The 24580-nt window shown below is 39.2% G+C and overlaps 1 protein-coding gene across 1 annotated transcript in view; it reads right to left on the reverse strand.

Moving 5' to 3' along the window:
• TASP1 (taspase 1) overlaps positions 1-24580 on the reverse strand; it is a 254366-nt gene that overhangs the window by 162375 nt on the left and 67411 nt on the right. The window contains exon 7 of the mRNA XM_052651058.1: positions 16729-16835. Within this exon, the coding sequence (XP_052507018.1) occupies positions 16729-16835 (107 nt within the window). The remainder of the gene's footprint in view (positions 1-16728; positions 16836-24580) is intronic.

Consider the following 24580-nt stretch of genomic DNA (forward strand, 5'->3'; position numbering starts at 1 on the left):
GTAGGAATCCACTGGCCAATGCACGAGTTCAATACCTGGTCCAGGAAGATTCCACACGCCGCGGAACTCAGTCAGTCTGACACTACTACTGAGAGCCCACTCTAGCGACTGCAAGTTGCAATTTCTGAGCTCACGCTCTAGAGCCCAGGCTCCGCAACAAGAGGAACCGTTGCAATGAGGGGCCCATGCACCACGAGGCAGAATAACCACTGCTCGCGGCAACTAGAGAAAGCCCACGTGCAGCCGCAAAGACACAGCACAGCCATAAATAAATATAATTTTTAAAAAAGAAAAGGTCTGAATAGCACAGTAAAAGGCTTAACTTAAGGCATTCACAGAATTTTGCTCCAATTAGAGAGAAAGCATTGTTTTCAAATACAAATAAGTATTTTTAAAAATTGACCATACATTAATCCATAAACTAAATCACAACAAATTTCAAGAAACAATATCAAGCAGAAAACACTCTCTGACTACAATACAATTAAGTTAGGTATCAATAAAGGTAAATAAAATTTTTTAAAAAAGAAAAAAGCACTGCTAAATAACTTATGGATCAAATAAGAAATCTAAATAGAAACAAAAATACTTATTAACCAGTGATAATAAAATATATTACATTTCAAGGAATTCCCTGGAAGTCCAGGGGTTAGGACTCTGCACTTTCACTGCCAAGAGCGCAGGTTCAATCCCTGGTCAGGGAACTAAGATCTCTCACAAGCTACATGACCAAAAAGAAATAGACATAAAACACTGCATTTTAAAACCTGTGAGGGATAAAAGTGGCACTGAGAGGGAAATTAATACCCAAAGTATTGATATTAAAAAAGAAACAAAATAGTAAGCTAATTGTCCAGCTAAACAAATTAGAAAAGGAACAAGATAAACACAAGGAGAAAAAACAGAAGATGAAGCTGGTGCACGGTGATGATCCAGAGAGATGATATGGGGTGGGAGGTGGGAGTGGGGTTCATGTTTGGGAACTCATGTACACCCGTGGTGAATTCATGTCAATGTATGGCAAAACCAATACAGTATTGTAAAGTAAAATAAAGTAAAAATAAAAATTTTAAAAATAAAGAAAAATCAATGAAAGAGGAATGAACACTAAATGAAAAGATCCAAAAAGGAAATAAAATAAATAAACAGGAGAAAGAAGGGCAAAATCAGTTCTGTGACTGAACAACTTGTTGAATGGACAAACTGAATGAATGAAATTGAACAGGCAATGATTTTCTCCAGGCACTAAGGCTCAGCAGGGCCCAAGCCTCCCGCCTTCTCCTCCGGGGGGAGGCTTGGCTCTTGGCAGTTAACAGAAGACACTATCAGATGTCATGGTACAGGTGGCGTTCCTGACTCACTCTGCATCCCCTATCCCTGCCCCACAGAGAAAGACTACGCTTCTCCAAGTCCCAAGGTCTCGGAAACTGCAGAAGAGGTCTCCTGAATCACCTCCCAAACACACAGGGGCCCTGGCGCTAAGAGCACAACCTAAGCCCAGCAGCTCTCCCCTCTCTGGAAGCCTCTTTATGCACTGGCTTCTTCTAGGTTCCTCTGCGGCTTGTCTTGTCCCTCATCCACCTGTAGGCAGCAACAAACCAAGTGTCATGACACTTTTTAATTGCACCTCATCAATAACTCAAACTTTCTGTCCTCTGAAACTGCCTTTTGCTCAGTTTTTTACGCATGATCCAGGCTCAGCCTCTCCAAAGCAGTTTTCCTCTAACTTCTTGTATTTCTCTGATCATTTCATATTTCAATCTTCCCTAAATATAATGCTTTTGCACATCACTCTTAAATGAGTTCTGTCCCAAGAGCACATCCTTAACAGCTGCTGAGAAATCTTTCTCTGGTCCCATAATAACCAAACTGAAGCCCAGACTCGTTTCTCACAATGTGGAAGTGATCTTTACTTCAGGAGGCTGTGCGTGCCCTTTGGTCCACTGTTCAAAACAAACTTCTAAGGCTTTTCCTATGAAACATGAAGCCTCTCACTTTATCCACAAAGAGATGATATATCTTTATATTGGACACACACTCCACCATTCGATGTTTTCTTCCGGTAACACTTCTTTACCGCCTTCTCATCCCCTAGATCAACCATCTGGCACCAGATCACACTCCTCGCAATTGACTAACCAGTTCAGTTTCTTTAATTCCAGACTGCTTTCCTAAAAGCTCTAAATAATTAGTATTCATATAATATTTTAGCTTTAACTATTTTAGCTTTTACTTTTTCTACTGGAGAGCTGGTCATCCTTCACTGTCTTAAACTCAATCATTGCTGTCTGGAAAACAAGTTCAAGGGAGGAGGAAATCAAGATTATTTGGCAGTTTCACCTCCAAGAGGCACATATATGAAAGGACTTCAACCACAGAGATGGTGCAACGTGCTACCAGCACACACACTAATAGGCTATGAATGTCATTACCTGGGCAGATTAAAAAACACATAAATAAATGAGCTAAGGCTTTGCTAATTAAATAGACAGCAACAAAGTCTCTTTAATAAGAGCAGGCAACCTTTTTCAATTTAGTTGTCCAATTTGGCTCTTTCCAGGAACACCTGGCCGTGGTCTGGACCTCTGGTCTCTCTTTCATTTTGGAACTTACATGTACCTTCTCTGGATAAAATTACACTTTTTCTTTTAAATACCAGCGCTCCACTGGCCTTTGAACTGACTCTTAAAGCAGTGGGGAATAACAGATAAAGGACTCAAAGGTAACTTGGACAATCTGGAGTCTATTCCTGCCAGTGAAACACCATGACAATTGGGATGGGTCATTTAACCTGGATTTAAATTCCACCCTCTTCAGACTTCAGAACAATATTTGACACTGACTTTAGTAACAAAGTAACAAGTTACTTCATGTGTTGTGAAATTTTTTTAAGTACAGCAGTATTCATTTGAACATATAATTATGAGTATACTCACAAAAATAGAAACTGTTATTTAAAATCATAAATACATAACAACTAAAGATCAGCATATTAAAAAGCAAAAGGGAGGCCAAAATGCCCGTATACTTATTTTCCTTTTGTTCCTCAATAGATTAAAATCTTATTAGAAATTAGAGATAAATCAAAGAATTACAAAGAATAAGAAGGAGTTAAGTATAGTTTAGAATGTAAAATACAATCTAACCAATTATGATAGTACTAAATCTCAGAAATTCTGAAACCATTTAAATTAACTCCAATGATGTTTTCAGAGACTTTCAACACTTCAAAGCCTGTTTAATGCAAATAGCCGCAGGACAGGCCCCACTCACACATATTTCAAAATATTCTCATTTGCTTCCAAGTACAGTCAGTGCAAATAGATGTTCAGGGGGACTCGCTTTGGACTTATTTCCCCTGTGGCCTATTTCACTTTGCCAAATTCTGTGAACATTTGAATCCTTTCAACTGCCGTGCCCCCATGGGGCATTACAGAATGCCAAAACCAGAGTTTGGTTTGACCAGAAACATTTGTCAGAAGTTGGTGCATTGTAGTTTGGTTTCTGCATACCGAAAATTGGATCATGTACTGATCCACGCCACCTCTCTGGATGGTCTCACATGTTCACACTACCTGCCCAGCCCCTGTGAGCATTTGGGTTTGAAAACACTGTTCTACAGAAACTCTGTAGTGTAACCTGCTTATCCTCTCACAGGCTTCTTCTAAACCTGGGACTTTCACTTTCTCTCTACAGTTATATAAGCCCTAATCTTTAGCCAAGACATTAGACCCAAAGACTAAAGTATTAGTCACTCAGTCATATCCAGCTCTTTACGACCCCACGGAGTATAGCCTGCCAGGCTCCTCTGTCCATGGGATTTCCCAGACAAGAATACTGGAATGGGCAGCCATTCCTTTCTCCAGGGGATCTTCTCACCCCAGGGACTGAACCCAGATCTCCCACATTGCAGGCAAATTCTTTACCATCTAAGCCACCAGGGAAGGCCCAGCTTAAACTCTAGCTCTGCATAAAGCCTACCATGTGCTCAGAGTGACTTTCTCCATCCTGCTAATCCCTGCAGCTCTCATGGATGATTTCATTCTTCTGCCACATACCAAATGAGTTTGATATGAGTTTCCTTTATTGCTTAACTCCTCTGGATCACATAAAATGGTCAGGGCCTCTCAATGTATTCCCTAAAACCTACTTGAAAACCTGTGTATAAAAAGTACTCAATAAATGTTTGCTGGTGATAATGATGAAGTCAAGGTAAAATAGGTACTGCAAAGAACAACTAAAGATCCCAAGAGGCCGTGACCTCCGGTGGAAACGCCACTCAAAGCCTGTGCTCCAGGTCACTTACTGGTGAGTTCCTCAAAGTTTTAGATGATACAAATCGGTGAAGCAGTGAAAATGGAGCCCTGCCTATCCCTTGACTAAAAAACATAAAATGACCACAGAAGAGATGACAACACTTATACAATGAAAATGCTCTCAATGTGGGGGGGAGGGGGCAAGCACAACCACAAGCTTCATAGACCGTCTTAGCTTGCAAGGTAATCCCCATTTCCATTCCATCCCCTATCGCTCCTTGGAAAATCACACAACCAAAATAAACAAGTGTTAGAAAATGGGTAGGAATTTTTGTGGTGGTAAAGGTTCATTCTTTTTCCTAGGGGGAGAAAAAAAAAAGATGTGTTTGAAGAGTACATTTGTAAAACAGGCATTTTTACCTGCATAACAGTTGGAGAAGGAAACGGCAACCCACTCCAGTGTTCTTGCCTGGAGAATCCCAGGGACGGGGGAGCCTGGTGGGCTGCCGTCTGTGGGGTCGCACAGAGTCGGACAGGACAGAAGTGCCGCCGCCGCCACAGCAGCAGCAGCAGCAGCAGAAGTGGACATTGGTCACATTTCTCTAGATGGCTAGATGGGCACGCCCCCTTGTGGACACTTCCTGACTCAACTCTGGAGTGGTTGCTTCTGAGATATTAGTTCCCTACAATCACTTCCTTCACTTACTGAATAATATTATTAGTACTATTTCCAGACAACCTAACTTTTCTTTCATTACATCCCCAAACACAAGCTTACTGTTAAAAGTGAGGTATAGTTTTGGACTAACAGTATGCTTGAAACATTAGAAAGAAGATTCAAACTTATAAGACTTACAATTAAAGAAAATAACGGATGCATTACTCTCAAAATTTATAGTAGAATCATTGATTGTAGATGTTTAAATTAGTAATGTTAATTGAGTATAGGTATTTTTCAAGGCACTGTGATAGGAATTTAAAAAAATGCTTATGCTTCTATATACCTACATGAATAAGATAAAATAACCACACACATCAATCTCAAAATGGCAAAGTGCTTCAACAAGCACTTATTGAGTGCCCATTACATGTACTAAATAGAAAAAAGGAATTTGTTTTAATCTGGGTAGCATTTGAGCTGGTTCTTAAAGAAGGGCTTGGATTACAATCTCAGTAGGCAAAGTGGCAGGTATTCCATTATTAATTATCATTTATTCCACAAAGAGAAAGAGACATGAGCAAAACTTAGAAATGAGAACTTTCAGCAAATTCATAAAAAACCAAATACAGAGATGTAACTGGTAGTGGGGGGGCGGGGGGGGGGAGATTATTCCTGGAGAGAAATAATGGAAAAGTAGGTTGGGTACAAGTTTGAAGAGGGTTTATAAAGTCAAGCTAAAGACACTGGGTTTTAATCTACAGATAGCAAAGATTCTATTAAAGTTTCTCCCAAAAGAAGGATAAGACCAATGCAGGTATTTTTAAGGAAATGTATATTGGGATAACACACGGACTTAAAGAGGAATGGGGAGAGTCTAGAAGTAGGCAGGCCAGTTAGAAAGATACTGCAACCATCCAGTCATCAAGGAAAAAAATGGTATAGATTTAAGAGTGGTAGGCATGTCAAAAAGAAGCAACCAAAATAAAACAAACAAAACAAAATATAATACCTATATTTATCATCAATTGTTTAATGAGCACTTATTATATATATTATATAATATGAGGTTAAAAGATGCTTCCTCCCTGGAAGGAAAGCTATGAGAAATCTAGAGAGCATATTAAAAAGCAAAGACATCATTTTGCCAACAAAAGTTCATATGGTCAAAGCTCTGGTTTTTCCAGCAGACATGCATACGGATGTAACAGTTGGACCATCCTTTAAGAAGGCTAAGTGCTGAAAAATTGATGCTTTTGAATTGCGGTGCTGGAGAAGAGTCTTGAGAGTTTCTTGGACAGCAAGGAGATCAAACCAATCAATCCTAAAGGATATCAATCCTGAATATGTCTTGGAAGGACTGATGCTGAAGCTGAAGCTCCAATACTTTGGCCACCTGATGCAAAGAGCCGACTCACTGGAAAAGACCCTGATGCTGGGAAATATTAAGGGCAGGAGGAGAAGAGGGTGACAGAAAACGAGCTGGTTGGACAGCATCACCAACTCAGTGGACATGAGTTTGAACAAACATCAAGAAATAGTGAAGGACAGGGAAGCCTGGTTGCTGCAGCCCATGGGGTGGCAAAGAGTCGGACACCACTCAGCGACTGAGCAACCATGGCAACCAAAACAGATAGAGTCCCTGTCCTGCTGGAACCTGCACTGTAGTGGAAGAGAAAGACAGCAAGCAGGCACCCTCAGAGAGGCAGCTGGAGCTGCATGACCGCTTGAACGACAGGTGGGAGGGGGAAAGCAGAACTTCCAGGATCTGGAATCACAGGACAAAGGCCCAGCCTCCTGCAGCATCTTGACAGTGTGACCTCCTGAGAGTAAAGAACAAAAGACTGGAAAGGAAGACAGCCACCTGCTCCTATCAAGTCCTGTGGGATCTGTTAAGGGGCTGCACTTTATTTCTAAGTACAGCTGGAAGTGACTCAAGAGTTTAAACAGGGTTATGACAAAATCAAATTGCACTTTTAAGTGATTCCATGAATGCTGTGTATAGAACTGACTGGAAGGGGCAGCAGCAGATGGATTGGGATGCTACCACAGTCATGCAGGAGACAGTGATGAACCTTGACTCTAGACTTGCTGAGCTAAGCTAGACATGAGACGTGTAATAATCAACTGGCAAAGTCAGGGCATGAAAGTGGGATGGAAATAAAAATCTGGACTCATTCACTCAAACACAGTTTCATGGGCACTGTGTCTGGTGCCTGTTGAAAAATAGACAATGACCTGGAGAAAATTCTGGAATCAGGTAAAAGGAGAAAAGAACTCTAGTCTTCCTGGAGGAGAGCTAAATGAGGAGGAGTGGACATGAACTTAACTGAATGCAGTCATGTAACTACCAACTCCTCTAAAACATTCTATGTTCGCTGAAGAAATGATTACTGAGCAGGCACTTTTCTAGGACCACTGTGACATATTAGGCAGAAAAAGCAATGAGTCTCAAATTCTGCCCCAATACCTTACACATCCCTGCAGATTTTCATTTAGTAAATTGAAAGTAGAGCCTAAGAACCTCCTACCAGTAGATTTAAAACTACCCAGACGGGGATTTCCCTGGTGGTCCAGAGGTTAAGACTGCATGCCCCCAGTGCAGGGGGCAAGGGTTCGATCCCTGGGCAGGGACATGCTACACAGTACAGCCGAAAGGAAACAAAAACACACTACACGGATGAAGATAACAGTTAGCCAGGCTGAGCATACACTAGAATAAAGAGTCTCTCAATGAGAGGATCAAGAGGTTTGGACAAGCTCTGTTTTGCCAGTGAGAATATGTTAGAGAAGTGTCACATGGAAAGACGGCAGTCAGCTAGTACCACACGCTGACTGTGTGGCTGAGGAATCTGATGTCCAGAGCGGCTCCCCGTCTGCCCCAGGCCTCTGGACTGGCCCAGGTCAGACCTTGACCAGATCTTCTCTGGTCAGACCTCTCCTGGTCTTCTGTACCCATCTCAGCCGGCACCGCTCCCTCCACTCCTTGAGTAATCCCAGCCTCGGCTCGTGAATAGTTTCTGGCCTGCGACTTTTTATTCGGAATGTTCTAGGCTGATTACAGAAGATGTGGGCCAGTCAGGACTTTGAAAACTCCAGTTTTCCTTCATCTTAATTAAGCAGTGGGTCTTATCTTCAGATCTTAAAGCATCCCTGTTATTGACTATGTGTGTGTATGTGTGCCAGTGTATACACATTTGTCTTTTCATGTGCTGGTTTATTCTGCTGGCCTTAACACATGTGTGTATTGGCTACACACGTGTTAACACCACTACATCTGTGACAGGTCAACTGAGGTCATTAACACATGGGGATACAGTATGAGGACATATTTAGAAATTCTGACTTAGAATCTCATGCTGTTAACATCATGATCTGAACCAATTCCCAGACAGGAAGACGTCTATGAAAGTCCATTCACTGGAGGAATTTCCATTTAGGAAAGCTATAATATGACAATTTGAACATTATATACAAGGTCAGCTAAGATTATCCCAATGACAATGAAGGAATACCTTCATTTTCCCCTCCTATGATTCTGGTTAAATATCAAAATGTACAGGAGGCTCGACAGAGCTGATGGATACTCAAAACAGAGGGCAGATTTACAAGTCTAACAACATCTGATGTCAACCTATAATAAGCCTCCTGGAAAACCACATTCCCTTACAAAATAAAAACAGCAGTTATGGTCTGTTAACACTGATTTCTTGCCTCACTAATCTCACTTATAATTTTAAAACTCAGTGTAAATTTAAGACATAGTTTCATGAGGCTTTAAGGAAGATATGGGAAGAAATCCAACCTACTAGGTACTGAATCTTTATACAAGAACTTAGAAACTTTTTCTGAAATATTGCCCGGCTATCAAGGGTTGAAAGTTCTGGATATGGATAATTCATGAATTGGCATAAACTGCTACAAACCATAAATATTTAAAGAAACTCCATCAATTTACATTGAAAAGGAATACTGCTCATCAGACTATATAACCTATGTCAGTGAATGAGGTGGTAGTAATCTAGTAATAGAAGCAATTAAGTTACTGACCTACTTTCTGATTTACATGTAAGTCCTATATGCTTAATCAGTAATCAAGATAATCTTAGGACAAGAAAATATAAATTTTAATGTATTACTTACAATTCAAAGAAATAATTTCAAATGGGAGATAATCACTCCACAGGATGAATTTATAGGTTTATAGAAAAAAATTAAATATATGAAGTATACTTATTTATGTAAAAGAGAAGGCAAAGGAGTTTCTTACTTCTGTTTACTCATATATCTACACATTAACCGTCTTCTTGAGAGACACCATAGGACTCCAGATCAAGCAAATTTCTGCAAAAGACTAATTACTCCTTCCCTACACACATAATACACAGACATGTACACAAGTACAAATAGAACAATCTGAGGAAAATATGTTGTTTTTCATGCATTTATTTTCTTTGATCTTAACCTACCTCTCACCCAAAAAATACAGTGATTTAGTATGATACAGTTAAGCGTTTACATAATAATTTCAAGATGGTGGATAAAAGGGAAAAATGTTACCCACAATATACTTCAAAAGAATAGAATATATTTATATGAAGCGCACAAAGCAAGGCCCAACATTTCCTTTCTGAAACATGTGGCCAATTTGATGTCCCTATGTGGTGGCTAAAGAACACAAAATTAAAAGTTGTAGCATCTCTTTAGAGTGGTTTTGAACACACAACACTGTACAAAAGCATTCAAGCCTTTCTAAACTCATTCATTAGAAACAGAAGAATGAAGGATACTCACATAATGGAAAAGGTCTGATTGTCTATCATTTGCCCACCCTATACAAGTACTGCTATACCTAAAAATCTATGAAATTAATTGAAAAATTATTTGTAAAAGTGATGGGAGGAGGCAAAGAATTCCATGTACATTCAACTGTAAAATCTGTTATTAAAGGAAAAGACATGGAAACTATTTTGACAATATGCTTGTGAAAAATAAAGGGGGGAAAAAAAAAAAAGGCTTGAAACATCAAAAATGTTGAGATCAAACAATACCCCCAACCTCTTTTAATACTCTAAGAATGAAAGCCCCTTCTAGTAACATCCAGGACTAGCTGTTTGAAACTGATATATATGAAATCTAGACTATCCTGGGCATTGAGTCTGTTTTCCCAACCTATGGATCTCTCCTCTTGGTAACACCTCCTTCCTTTATATAACAAGGTTATGTAACAATTCAGTCAGTCCGGTAGCTCCAGCTAAGAGCTGCTATTGGTCAATGAGTTAAGCACTTCATTCCAAAACAAAGTTTCCTTTCTCAAAAATGCTAAGATTGATGCTAACACAACTACCTTTTATTTTTTTGTATCAAACAAAAGATAGATTTAAAACATGTCATCACTTCATCACATATACCACAAGAATTCTGGATCCGCATTCTAACAACAATGAGTCCAAGGCAACATTGCCAGGGGAGAGTGCAGACGCCAGTGTGTGGGAGTCACAAAGGGCAGAGGACCACACTAAACTGCACCACGAGTATTGAACTGAGACTGAAGGAAACCCCACAGGACCAACAGTTCTGGTTTTGACACAGACAAGTGTGTTATCACAGCTCAGTTAAATAATATGTCACTCAACAACATGGTTCAAATTTCAATTACATGGTACAGTAACTGTGAGTAATTGCATAAAGCATGAACTTCACTACTAGCTCTTCAGTCCAAAGATCACTGTTAACTGCACAGACGTCCATCATTGTCAGTAGCCAATCACGTCATTGTACTCAAAGTCTGTCACTGATAGATGCATGCACTGATAGATGCATGCACTGATAGATGCATGCACTGCAAGTACACAGCTGTGTTGCCTCCTTGTCTCCCAGCGACAAATCCACACGCCATTTTGTAAAAATTGACCATCTACAAAGGACACTATACAACCAAGATGAAAGAGGACCAGAGAAGCAGTGATAATGCTGGAAGTGAAATTCCAATAAAAAATAAATGAAGTTACAGAAGAAATAGTTGACCATCGGAATTTTTGACACTGTCACCATTCAAGAGACTTTAGATCTACAGTCAGAGGAACTCAGTGAAGACAAATTGGTCAATATAAATAAGGAATGTAGTTGTGACAAAAAGGATGAAGATGTCACAAAGGAAGTAACACTTGGAAAACCTTTGACATTAAAGGAACTGAGGGATCACTTATAACATGGAAACAGCAAAAGATAAAATGGTGAAAGCAGATCCAAAATTCAAAGGGAGTTTGACAATTCACCATGACATAATCAGATACTCACTCCACATTGTAAGTTGTATGACAGGAAGGCAAGTTTAAACTACTCTTGATAAGGAATTTTTTATACAGAAAAAAAACAAACACTAATTCTGATGTTTTAAATTAGTGTACTAAAAAAATATTCATTTTAATTTTTTGCTTGTTTCTCTATGCATTTATAACCAACAATAAAAGAATTTTTAATGTTTTGAGAAAAATGTTTAAAGGTCATGGAACAAGTTTAACTTTTGCTATTAAGATCCCTTTGTACGATTTTGGTTTGCATGGTCCAGCACTATCATGCAAAATGTGGACTGCCTATATACACTGCAAGGGAAAGAAGGGGGTAAAAGAAAATCCAGAACAGCTGGGTCTACCCAGAGAGGGGAGTGGAACAGAGAGCAAACAACTACTACCTCTGTATTACCCAGCATTACAGGTAAATAATAATATTTTCCTTCTCCGTCATGTTTTCTCTGCTAAGTCATACACAAAAAAGCATGGATGAAACAGAGACACCAATTATTAAGAACAGACAATTACTCAGAATTTATTCCTCATTTTTGAATATTATATCATAAACCCATGTATTCTGAAAGTGAAAACAAAATGGGTTTTATTTGATTTATGGGTAGATTAGCTGTTTACGCTGGTATTGGTTTGAAGCAACAAGGGACATATTAATTGTGAGGAGAAAAATGACAAAAATAAGTTCTCCGTTCACACTATGCACTATAAATTACCTACCTAATAACCACTCTCCTCCCCTTCCTTTGACAAGGAAAGAACTATTTTGTTGGGAAGACAAGTCATGAGCTGAGAGAGAGTAATTAGGAAAATCCACTCAATTTCTTAGGCTCTTTTGCAGCTGGGAATAGTCATGTGACCAAAATAAATAACTAAAGAGGACTCCATTGAGAGGGAGCCTGGAAAACCTTTGCATCCCAGATAAAAAGGTGACAGACACATCTGGCACTAGTCTCCCCTTCCCCACCCTCCATGGTCTCACTCTCTCACCTTCAATGCAGACGTGACACCTCAAATTAAAGAAACCATGTTCCACCCATAAGGCAAAAGGTGTGAGAGGAAAGGCCCAAGAGAAATCCCAGATATGTTGGCTCCAGCATCACTATAACCTGAGCTCACGAAAGCGTGCAACCCTCCCACTTCCAAATTTTTTATATGCCATGGAGCAGGGGGACAAATATGCATTTCCTAAGTCACTATCAGGTTCGCTGTTGTTTGCAATCAAAAGCATCCCATTGATTAACCATTCTTATTTTAAACTAAGTCAAATCTAAGTGTAGACGGTCAGAGACTAAGGAAAATAAAAATACACTGATTGAGGTAGCAAGCTGATGAAATATTCTTCTTGCTTTAACTCTGACTTCTATTAGTACTGTCCATGCAGTCGCAAAGAATCAGACACGACTGACTAAACAACAACAACAAAATTAGTACTGTGACAAGGTCTGGACAATCGGTTTACCTTTTTAAGAAAAAAGAGAAATATCAAAGCAACAAAAATCGCCAAATTTATTTCCTTTATTATCAGGCTTAAAAATATTTATTCTACTGTATACTCCTTTCAAGACAATATTTATGTCCTCCAACACTGAATAACCGAAGAAGGGAACATTAGCAAAGTTACCAGAAACCCTATTCTTTTCATTATGTTTATATACCCAACTCACAGCTTCTTTTATGTAGCCACAACACACAGTAGTACTGGGCCTTAGTCAATGCTGGCTAACCAAAACTATGTGGAAACTATACACACAGGACAGGGAGTAATAAACTAAATACAGGGTGATTTAGAAAACAGCTATTTGCCCTTTCCCATCACATCTCTAAAAAGTTGGTATGCTTCCTCTCAAAAATTGTAATTTTCTGCTCCAATGGCTCCTTATCTGGTAGCCTGTTCTTTCTGGGAGCATTTTTATCACCTCTGCCAAGGTTATGCAGCAAACATCTGTAAGACAAAACCTGTGGCCAGCACCCTTCCCTAAAGACAGAAGCTCGATCAGAGTCATTTTTGTAGGTCAATGTCAAAACACAGTGCTTCTTACACAATAAAGTTCAAACATTCTGAATACTAAAAACATTTTCCTGTCATTTCAGGTGTCTAAACCACGCCATTTGAATCATGCCTGAACTCCAGCTCTGTACCCACCACGGCCAGCATTCCTTACCACCCTCCCCTTCTCCACTGCAAGACTCCACCTGGAGGAGGAGCTTCTTTGTCTTACAGCTGAGGGACATTAAAGACGAAGGCAAACAACGGCAAAGGCAAGATGATGGGGCCTCCATGAGTGACAGTCGCCAAGCACGTGATCATCTCTCGACACTTCTGTTTTTCCTAACAGCCATAGAAGCAGAATACCACTATTTTCTATTTTAAAATATCACTATTTTAAAAATAAGGAAACGGAGACTTCATAGGTTAAATTATCACTGAATTCACAGAAGGTCACTGAAAACAGTAAGGTGTCTCGACCCCGCTTCCAACTCCACAGCAAAACTTCTTGAAAGCATTATCTCCACCGTGTTCTCCTGATGGCGCCTCGGCAGCAGGTCTACAGTCCTCCGTCAGGGAGACCGTCCGGCCTCTGCCCGCCTCCTGTTTCTCAGCAGCATCTGACCTGGTGACGACTGGCTCTGAGCTGCTCTCTGCTTCCTGGCGGCTCTCTCCTGGGGGGCCCTCTATCCCACTGGCTGCTCCATCTTTTTCTTTCGTTGGTTTCTCCTCCTCCCAATGTAGACATGTCAGCCTGGCCCCGGGTTCAGTTTTCAGACCTCTAACTTCACTCACTCCTCAGTGAGCTCATCTGGCCACATGGATTTATATTCCTTCCAATGGCCATAACTTCCGAATGAGAAATTCCCTCCTGACCTACCCCTAAGCTTCAGACGCATATAAACAACTCCACAGTCAATGTCTCCTGCTGCCACATCAAGCTTTTCATTGGAAATCCTCTTAACCAGGTTGATGAGCGGCTGTTTAAAGTTTTCAAAAGTTGATTATCCTCTGGGTGAAGTAGAGAATCACAAAAAAGGACATATAAGTATGTCCTTCCTTAATTAAAACACAAAACCAATTCATTCATTCACTAGCCAATTTTTTTAATATAAGACCAAAGCCTTTTCTCTGAATGTAAGCCCACATATAAATGTTCCATATCATCTTTCTATAACACCCTGGATTGTCCTATGATTTCAAATTTTATCTAAAATAGAACAGGAATATAAAGACATTTAACAACACACTCTGAATACAGAATGCTTCCAGATTTTTATGATTTTTCTCAATCTTTTATAACTGACTTGCCCCAACTTAATTCTATGGCAAAAATAATTCTATTTTAACAGACCTACTCTGCTTTTTCAAATTAGTTTTCAAACAAACAACCCTTTTGATTCTCAAGCAGACAACTCTCTTTTTAAGCTCAATGACCAACCTAGATAGCATATTGAAAAGCAGAGATATTACTTTGCCAACAAAGGTCCGTCTAGTCAAGGCTATGGTTTTTCCAATGGTCATGTATGGATGTGAGAGTTGGACTGTGAAGAAAGCTGAGCGCCGAAGAACTGATGCTTTTGAACTGTGGTGTTGGAGAAGACTCTTGAGAGTCCCTTGGACTGCAAGGAGATCCAACCAGTCCATTCTGAAGGAGATCAGTCCTGGGTGTTCATTGGAAGGACTGATGCTGAAGCTGAAACTCCAATACTTTGGCCACTTCATGCGAAGAGTTGACTCATTGGAAAAGACCCTGATGCTGGGAGGGATTGGAGGCAGGATGAGAAGGGGACGACAGAGGATGAGATGGCTGGATGGCATCACTGACTCGATGGACATGAGTCTGAGTGAACTCTGGGAGTTGGTGATGGACAGGGAGGCCTGGCATGCTGCAATTCATGGGGTCGCAAAGAGTCGGACATGACTGAGCGACTGAACTGAACTGAACTGAACTGAACTGATTCATCAGTTTACAGGAGACTTGAAGAACTATGTAACTAGAGCATAGAAAACAAGAGCATAATGAGACTCTTAGTGGCACAAAATTCAACTAAAAAGGGTAGAGGAACAATGCACACTAAAAGTGGTCTATTAGCTTCCGGGGCTTAGGGTACTTTGGCATCCAATAAAATGTTTATGGTGAAAATAAAAAGTATTGGTTAATCTGAGTCTGTTAAGGGGATATGGACTAAGAAAGTTCTTTTTCTCCACTTCGCACCTCTATCAACATGAAATCATACTTTCTCTAACTCCCCTCACCTTAAGAAATGTCAATACTCAAATGACTAAAACTAAAACCTTTAAGCCCCTTTCTATCTCACCAGTCTTTTAGACACCGGTAATTTCTGCCCTTTATAGGAACCCTTACAATATATCCTGGATGTAGTCACTTCTCTCCATCTCCATCATCCATGGTCCAAGTTGCCATCATCTCCCAGCTGTAAAAACTGTGCCACTAGTCCCCTCACTTCTGTTCCGGCCTCCCCCTGTTCTCCACATAGCAGCCCGAAGGAACTTGGTAAAACATATCTCTCACTACGAGAGACGATTTCATACGCATTCATACGTGAGTAAACCACACACAGCTATGACAGAGAGTGTAGGTCAGTATATAAGCCATTACAGAAGGGCTAATCAAAAAAGAAGACTGGGATTCCCAGTCTATCAAATGCTGATGTGACATGAGATCAGGGACTGAGTGCTGACTGACCTTGAAGCCGTGGGTGGGGAAGACTGTTACAGCTCTTAACTTGTTTCCATTCCCTAAAACGCCTAATAAATGCCACACACGGACTCCTGATGGCACACAAATGCGTGAAATGCAAACAAAGAATGTTTAAGAACAAGAAAGATACATGCAATTAGAATATGCAAAGAAACCTACATGAATCCAATATATACATTTCCCTCTAACACTCCATCCCCTGAACAGCCATTTTCACCCAGAGCTGCAATGACCAAAACAGCAGCCAGGAGCCACACAGAGCTACTGAGTGCTTAAAAATATGGTGAGGACAAATAAGAAGTTAGATTTTTAGTTTTATTACATTTTAATTAACTTTAATTTTAGAACAGATATTCAATTCAATTATTGGAAAGTTTTAAGTATGCTTGTAATGTAACCTGTTAGGTTAACCTACCTTATCAACTATTAATTTTATGATATTAAATACAGATCAAATATTTTGAATGAAAATTTGGTGTCATAATTGAGACATGCTGTAAGTGTGACATATACACTACTTTTGAAGACAATACCGAAAAAAGAGAATAGCTCGCTAATAATTTTCTCACTGGTTGATTTTTGGGTTCATTAGTTTAAATAAAATAAATATTAAAATTAATTTTACCTGTTTCTTTTTACTTTTTTAAATGTAGCTATGGAAAACTTGAAAAGTACATATGTGGCATGCATTATATTTCTACTGGGTCATACTATTCTGAAACTTATATATCTAAATGCAAACTAAATATATCATTATGATACATTAATTATTAATATTTCAAACACCTCCTGACCTTTTCACTTGATTGTCTTCTTTTCTTTAGTTGAATGAAATCTGTTTCCACCCTTTCTGCCAGCTCTAGTTTCCTCTTGTTTCTTTTAAAAGCAGCTAAACTGAATCCTATAAAAGAAACATTAAAAATAACATTTGAAAAATATTAGGGCAGTGGGGTAGACAAGGTATCCTGAAGAGCCTCCTCAGGACAAAATCCTTAAGAATGTTGGATAAAGGGTTTTATTAGTCTCTTCAAGGTACACTGAGGTGAGAGGAGAATAAAAAAAATAATAACCTAAGATTAAAAATTAAGGAAAAGGTCAAATCCAGAGAGAGAAGTGTGTTCTGAAGGTAGATGCTCTCCAGCAGTGTCTGCTAATGCGTGCCACAGCCAACTCTGATTTTGAAGGGCTCTGTGTATAAGAGACAAAACACACTGGGACAGTACAGCAGGAGAAACCATATCACAGATCATCCACATGAGAAGCGGGAACCCAAAGGGCGATACACCTGATGAAAGGAAAAACTAGAAAACACAACAATACACGAAGAATTAGGAAACTTGTAAGTTGACTTGGCTATAACCATAAGCCGACGTGGCTATAAATATGAGAAGAAAAGTCATGTTACACTTGGCTGGTTCAGGATGGGGAGATCTAGTGTGTGTGTGTGTGTGTGTGTGTGTGTGTGTGTGTGTGTGTGTGTGTGTGTGTGTGTGTGTGTGTGTGTGTGTGTGTGTGCAGGCACACATGCACACAGGGTGGGCATGGGCTTCTTCTTAGAGAAGAACAACTGGAATTATAAGAAAAAATACAGATACATATAATATTAAAATATTGTAAAAATCTTAAAATTCAGATAGAATTAGGAGATTTCATATTACTTAAGTGTTCTGGAAGAAACAAATTAAAAAAAAAAAAAAAAACCAAATGATTTTGGTGAGGTAATGCCTCAAAGACTCATTAAACACAAATGCAAATACTCCCTGGAAAAACCTGCATTTTTCCTCAAAGAATTTCCATGTTCCAAATAACATGAGCCTATAGTTTAAAAAAAAATCATAAAATGAAAGAGAAATAAATCATCCCATATGGAAAATAAAAATCAGCCAAACATTAGAAAGTGTAATCCAACCTGTGAAGACTTCATATACTGGAATAATCAGTCATACACAGAGTATAAAATATGTTTATGCTCATAGACATAAGAAGATATTGAATGTATAACTAAGGAAAAATAGATGATAAAATGTCCAGACAGACTTGAAGAAGAACCAAACAGAACTTCTTAAAAAAATAATACAATCATTGGAATTTTAAAATTTAACATACAGATTTAAACAATTAGATTCACCTGATGAGAGAATTACAAACTAGAATATAACATTGGAAAGAATACAAAGTTTTCTGATAATAGCAGGCTAAATTATTAAGAGAATTTCTCCCACCAAATATTATCAAAAATACTGGACAAAACATGAAAATTACCACCTTAAAAGCATTAAAACAAAAACTTATTAAAAATATCAAGCTTTTCTGGGGATAAACTAAGGGCTAAAGCTATTATTATTGCACTGTGAACATTGGACAAAACTAGTGCAATTGAATTTGATTCCACAACATGAAGGACAGCCATAAGTCCAATCCAGAAGAAGGATCCCCCACAGGAAGGCTAGGCTAGAACCAAGCAAACCCACCCCTACCCTCTAACCCAAGAGCAAGTGCATTTAGGCAAAATGGTTCTCCTCAATGTGCTGAAATACCTGCTCACCCAGAACACCATATCCAATAAAATTCACTTTCAAAAATTAAAGTGAAATAAAAATAGCTTCAGGTGAACAAGAATGAACAAATTCATCACTGGCCAGACCCTATACTAATGAAAATACTAAAGGGTGTGCTTCAGTAACAGACAAAATAATACAAAGTGAAAGCTCAAAGACAAAAAGAAAGGTAAGGAGAGGGGTGGGGGATTACATGCAAAAGAAAGGGTATATGTGCAGGTAAATATAAATGAAAATTGACTAATAAAAAAATGATTAAAGTTTCATTGTACTTTTAAGTACATATTAATTGATGTAAATTAATCATAACAACAGTGGAAAAATAACAAAGATCCTCTAACATATCACTTTTAAGATTAAACAAGAGAATGTTAAATAAGGAAAAACAAATGTTAGGAAAATTAGGTGGAAAAAGAACCAGAGCTGCCATCAAAACAAAGTCTAAGAACAATACTGTAATAATGGATACCCCCCCCCTCCAAAAAAAAAGGGTAATGGAACTGACCAATAAGTTTACAAACACACTCATGTATATTCTAAGAGAATTTGTGAATAACACTGATATTTCATACCAGTTGGAAATCTACATGTTATTCAGTAAACTTTCTTGGCGCAATATGTTACCTATTTGGGGGAAATAGTACAAATAAATTCCTACCTCACACTACACACAAAACTGAAATCATATAATAACAATTTAAACATATAAAATCTAAACAAAGAAGTCCAAACAGATTAAACCATCACACATGAGACATAAATATCAGTCTTTTTATATCAGTCTTTTTGAGAAAGACTTTAATTTTATTGTTTTTAACTTTGGAGTATTTTACACTGAATGTGATCAAAGCCAAAATCCATCAAAAAGATGGTTCATTGATGGGCTTCTGGTTCAAGATGGCAGAGAAGAAGAACAAACACATATCTCCCCCTCAAAGAGCACCAAAATTTCAACTAGCTGTTGAACAACAGGAGGATGCTGGAACCCACTGAAAAAGATGCCCCAAATCAAAAGACAAAGAAGAAGCCACAGAGAGATGGCTGCAATCAAGATAAAATCAAATCCCATACCCGCTGGGTGGGTGATCCAAAGACTGGAGAACAATAGTACCAAAGAAGTTGTCACACTAAGGTGAAGGTTCTGAACCCCACATCAGGTTTCCTAGCCTGGGGAACCAACAAAGGGACTGAAACTCCCAAAGGAATCTGACCTTGAGGGCCAGCAGGGTTTTGATTATAGGCCTTCCAGAGGACTGACAGAAACAGAGATTTCAGTCTTGGGGGGCACAAACAAATTTTGCATGCACTAAGACCAAGAGGACAGGAGCAGTAATCCCAAAGGAGACTGAACAAAACTGCTCGTAGTGTTGGAGGGCCTCCTGTGGAGGTGTGGGTTGGCAAGGGCTCACCACAGGGATAGAGGTACTGGAAAGAACCTGTGGGCATAAACTGTCTTGGACTTTACCATTCACTTCAGTTCAATCGCTCAGTCATGTCTGACTCTTGGCGATCCCATGAATAACAGCATGCCAGGCATCCCTGTCCATCACTAACTCCTGGATTTCACTAAAACTCATGTCCATCAAGTAGGTGATGCCATTCAGCCATCTCATCCTCTGTCGTTCCCTTCTCCTCTTGCCCCCATCCCTCCCAGCATCAGGGTCTTTTCCAATAAATCACCTCTTCGCATGAGGTGGCCAAAGTATTGGAGTTTCAGCTTTAGCATCAGTCCTTCCAAAGAACACCCAGGACTGATCTCCTTTAGAATGGACTGGTTAGATCTCCTTGCAGTCCAAGGGACCCTCAAGAGTCTTCTCCAACACCACAGTTCAAAAGCCTCAACACTTTTGGCGCTCAGCTTTCTTCACAGTCCAACTCTCACATCCATACATGACCACTGGAAAAACCATAGCCTTGACTAGACAGATCTTTGTTGGCAAAGTAATGACTCTACCTTTTAATATGCTGTCTAGGTTGGTCATAACTTTCCTTCCAAGTAAACGTCTTTTAATTTAACGGCTGCAATCACCATCTGCAGTGATTTTGGAGTCCCAAAAAATAAAATCAGTCACAGTTTCCACTGTTTCCCCATCTATTTCCCATGAGGTGATGGGACCGGATGCCATGATCTTCGTTTTCTGAATGTTGAGCTTTAAGCCAACTTTTTCACTCTCCTCTTTCACTTTCATCAAGGGGCTTTTGAGTTCCTCTTCACTTTCTGCCATAAGGGTGGTGTCATTTGCATATCTGAGGTTATTGATATTTCTCCTGGCAATCTTGATTCCAGCTTGTGCTTCTTCCATTCTTCCAGCATTTCTCATGATGTACTCTGCATAGAAGTTAAATAAGCAGGATGACAAGATACAGCCTTGACGTACTGCTTTTCCTATTTGGAACCAGTCTGTTGTTCCATGTCCAGTTGCATGGAACTGGCAGTTTGAGCATTCTTTGGCATTGCCTTTCTTTGGGATTGGAATGAAAACTGACCTTTTCCACTCCTGTGGCCACTGCTGAGTTTTCCAAATTTGCTAACATATTGAATGCAGCACTTTCACAGCATCATCTTTTAGATCTGAAATAGCTGAACTGGAATTCCATCACCTCCACTAGCTTTGTTTGTAGTGATGCTTTCTAAGACCCACTTGACTTCACATTCCAGGATCTGGCTCTAGGTGTGTGATCACACCATCGTGATTATCTTGGTCATGAAGATCTTTTTTGTACAGTTCTTCCGTGTATTCTTGCCATCTCTTCTTAATATCTTCTGCTTCTGTTAGGTCCATACCATTTCTGTCCGTTATCGAGCCCATCTTTGCATGAAACGTTCCCTTGGTATCTCTAATTTTCTTGAAGAGATCTCTAGTCTTTCCCATTCTGTTCTTTGTCTCTATTTCTTTGCATTGATCGCTGAGGAAGGTTTCTTATCTCTCCTTGCTATTCTTTGGAACTCTGCATTCAGATGCTTATATTTTTCCTTTTCTCCTTTGCTTTTCGCTTCTCTTCTTTTCACAGCTATTTGTAAGGCCTCCCCAGACACCCATTTTGCTTTTTGGCATTTCTTTTCCATGGGGATGGTCTTGATCCCTGTCTCCTGTACCATGTCACGAACCTCATTCCATAGTTCATCAGGCACTCTATCTATCAGATCTAGGCCCTTAAATCTATTTCTCACTTCCACTGTATAATCATAAGGGATTTGATTGAGGTCATTCCTGAATGGTCTAGCGGTTTTCCCTACTTTCTTCAATTTAAGCCTGAATTTGGCAATAAGGAGTTCATGATCTGCGCCACAGTCAGCTCCCAATCTTGTTTTTGCTGACTGTAGAGAGCTTCTCCATCTTTGGCTTCAAAGAATATAATCAATCTGATTTCGGTGCTGACCATCTGGTGATGTCCATGTGTAGAGTCTTCTCTTGTGTTGTTGGAAGAGGATGTTTGCTATGACAAGTGCCTTTTCTTGGCAAAACACTACTAGCCTTTGCCCTGCTTCATTCCGTATTCCAAGGCCAAATTTGCCTGTTACTCCAAGTGTTTCTTGACTTCCTACTTTTGCATTCCAGTCCTCTATAAGGAAAAGGACATCTTTTATGGGTGTTAGTTCTAAAAGGTCTTGTAGGTCTTCATAGAACCGTTCAACTTCAGCTTCTTCAGCATTACTGGTTGGGGCATAGACTTGGATTACTGTGATATTGAATGGTTTGGCTTGGAAACAAACAGAGATCATTCTGTCGTTTTTGAGACTGCATCCAAGTACTGCATTTCGGACTCTTTTGTTGACCATGATGGCTACTCCATTTCCTTTAAGAGATTCCTGCCCACAGTAGTAGGTATAATGGTCATCTGAGTTCAATTTACCCATTTCAGTCCATTTTAGTTTGCTGATTCCTAGAATGTCGACGTTCACTCTTGCCATCTCCTGTTTGACCACTTACAATTTGCCTTGATTCATGGACCTGACATTCCAGGTTCCTATGCAATATTGCTCTTTACAGCATCAGACCTTGTTTCTATCACCAGTCACATCCACAGCTGGGTACTATTTTTTGCTTTTGCTCCATCACTTCATTCTTTCTGGAGTTATTTCTCCACTGATCTCCAGCAGCATATTGGGCACCTACTGACCTGGGGAGTTCCTCTTTCAGTATCCTATCATTTTGCCTTTTCATACCCGCAGACCCCAGGGCTATGTCACCTCAGGTCAAACAACTACCAGGGAGGGAGAGTAACCCCACTAATCTACAGATAACTGGATTAAAGCTTTACTGAGCAAGGCCCTGCCCACCAGAACAAGACCCAGTTTTTCCCATCGCCAACGCCTCCCATCAAGAAGGTTACACAAGCCTCTTAGCCTCAGCCATCAGAGGGCAGACAGAAGAAGCAAGAAGAAGCACAGTCTCACGAAACATATTACAGAAAGTTAACCATAATGAAAAAGTAGAATGTTATGTCCCAGATGAAGGGACAAGTTAAAATCCCAGAGAAATAACTAAATGAAGTAGAGACAGGCAACTTTCCAGAAAAATAATTCAGAATAATGATAGTGAAGATGATCCAGGATCTTGGAAACAGAATGGAGGCAAAGACAGAGAAGATGCAAGAAATGTTTACCAAAGACCAGAAGAGCTAAAAAACAGAGATGAATAATACACTAGAAGAAATCAACAACAGAATAACTGAGGCAGATGAGTGGATAAATGACCTGGAGGACAAAATGGTGGAAATCACTGCTGCAGAACAAAATACAGAAAAAAGAATGAAAAGAAGTGAAGACAGCCTAAGAGACCTCTGGGACAACATTATACACACAAACATTCACATTATAGGGGTTCCAGAAGGAGAAGAGAAAAAGGACCTGAAAAAATACTTGAAGAGATACAGCTGAAAACTTCTCAAACATGGGAAAGGAAATAGTCAACCCAGTCCAAGAAGCTGTGAGTCCCAGGAAGGGTAAATCCAAGAAGGAACACATCAAGACACACAGTAATCAAACTGACAAAAATTGAAGACAGAGATAAAATATTAAAAGCAACAAGGGAAAAATAACAAATAACATACAAGGGAATTCCCATCAGACTATCAGCTGGTTTCTCAACAGAAACTCTACAAGCCAGAAGGGAATGGCATGACATATTTAAAGTGATAAAAGGGAAGAACCTATAACCAAGAACATTCTACCCAGCAAGACCCTGCTTCAGATTTGATGGAGACATCAAAAGCTTTCCAGATAAGCACAAGTTAAGAGTAATTCAGCACCACCAAACCAGCTTTACAACACATGCTAAAGGAACTACAGCAGTTCCTGCCTAGAGAAGGCAGGAAACACAAAAGAAGGAAAAGACCTACAGAAAGCAAACCCAAATCAATTAAGAGAATGGTAATAGGATCATACATATCAATCATTACCTTAAATGTAAATGGATTAAATGCACCAACCAAAAGACACAGACTGACTGAGTGTATGAAAACATGTGCATGTATGCACTTCCACTTACCACATCACTCTGCTTGGCCACTCCCCCAAACTGTATGTAATTATTTTATATCATTAAGTTAATCATGTTGCCATTACAGCTTGCAATTGCAATTATCTTTCATTTTTTGTCTGGCTATTGATTGTGAAAACTGATAAACATCTTCTACTATTTTAATTATGTAACTATTACTCACAATACCACTCACTGAATACCATTGTATTAATCATGATTGGTCAACAGAAAAATAATAGAACTCTATATCACCAGAACTAGGATTAATAGAAAAACCTGTAATCACTTTTTAAAATCCAGATGCATATCAGAATTATCTTGAAATTTTTTGAAAAATACAAATGCTCAGGTATTGCTTTTTTCCTCCAGAGGTCCAGATGTTTCTAACGAGCAGTCATGCTTAAAAACAACTGGAGTATATGATGATCTTTTACTTTTATCTAGTTTGTTTCATTTATTTCTATTTTATATTCAGTGTTCCCATTTTATTTAGCTTATGTTCTCTAATTTCTCCATCTTTTTTTAATGTTCTTTCTCAAGCCTCTATCTAGTAGAAAAACTTTTGTATACATATATATAAATATGTATAATATATGTTTTTT

This window comes from Budorcas taxicolor, chromosome 13 (genome assembly GCF_023091745.1).
Source record: "Budorcas taxicolor isolate Tak-1 chromosome 13, Takin1.1, whole genome shotgun sequence".
NCBI classification, from domain to species: domain Eukaryota; kingdom Metazoa; phylum Chordata; class Mammalia; order Artiodactyla; family Bovidae; genus Budorcas; species Budorcas taxicolor.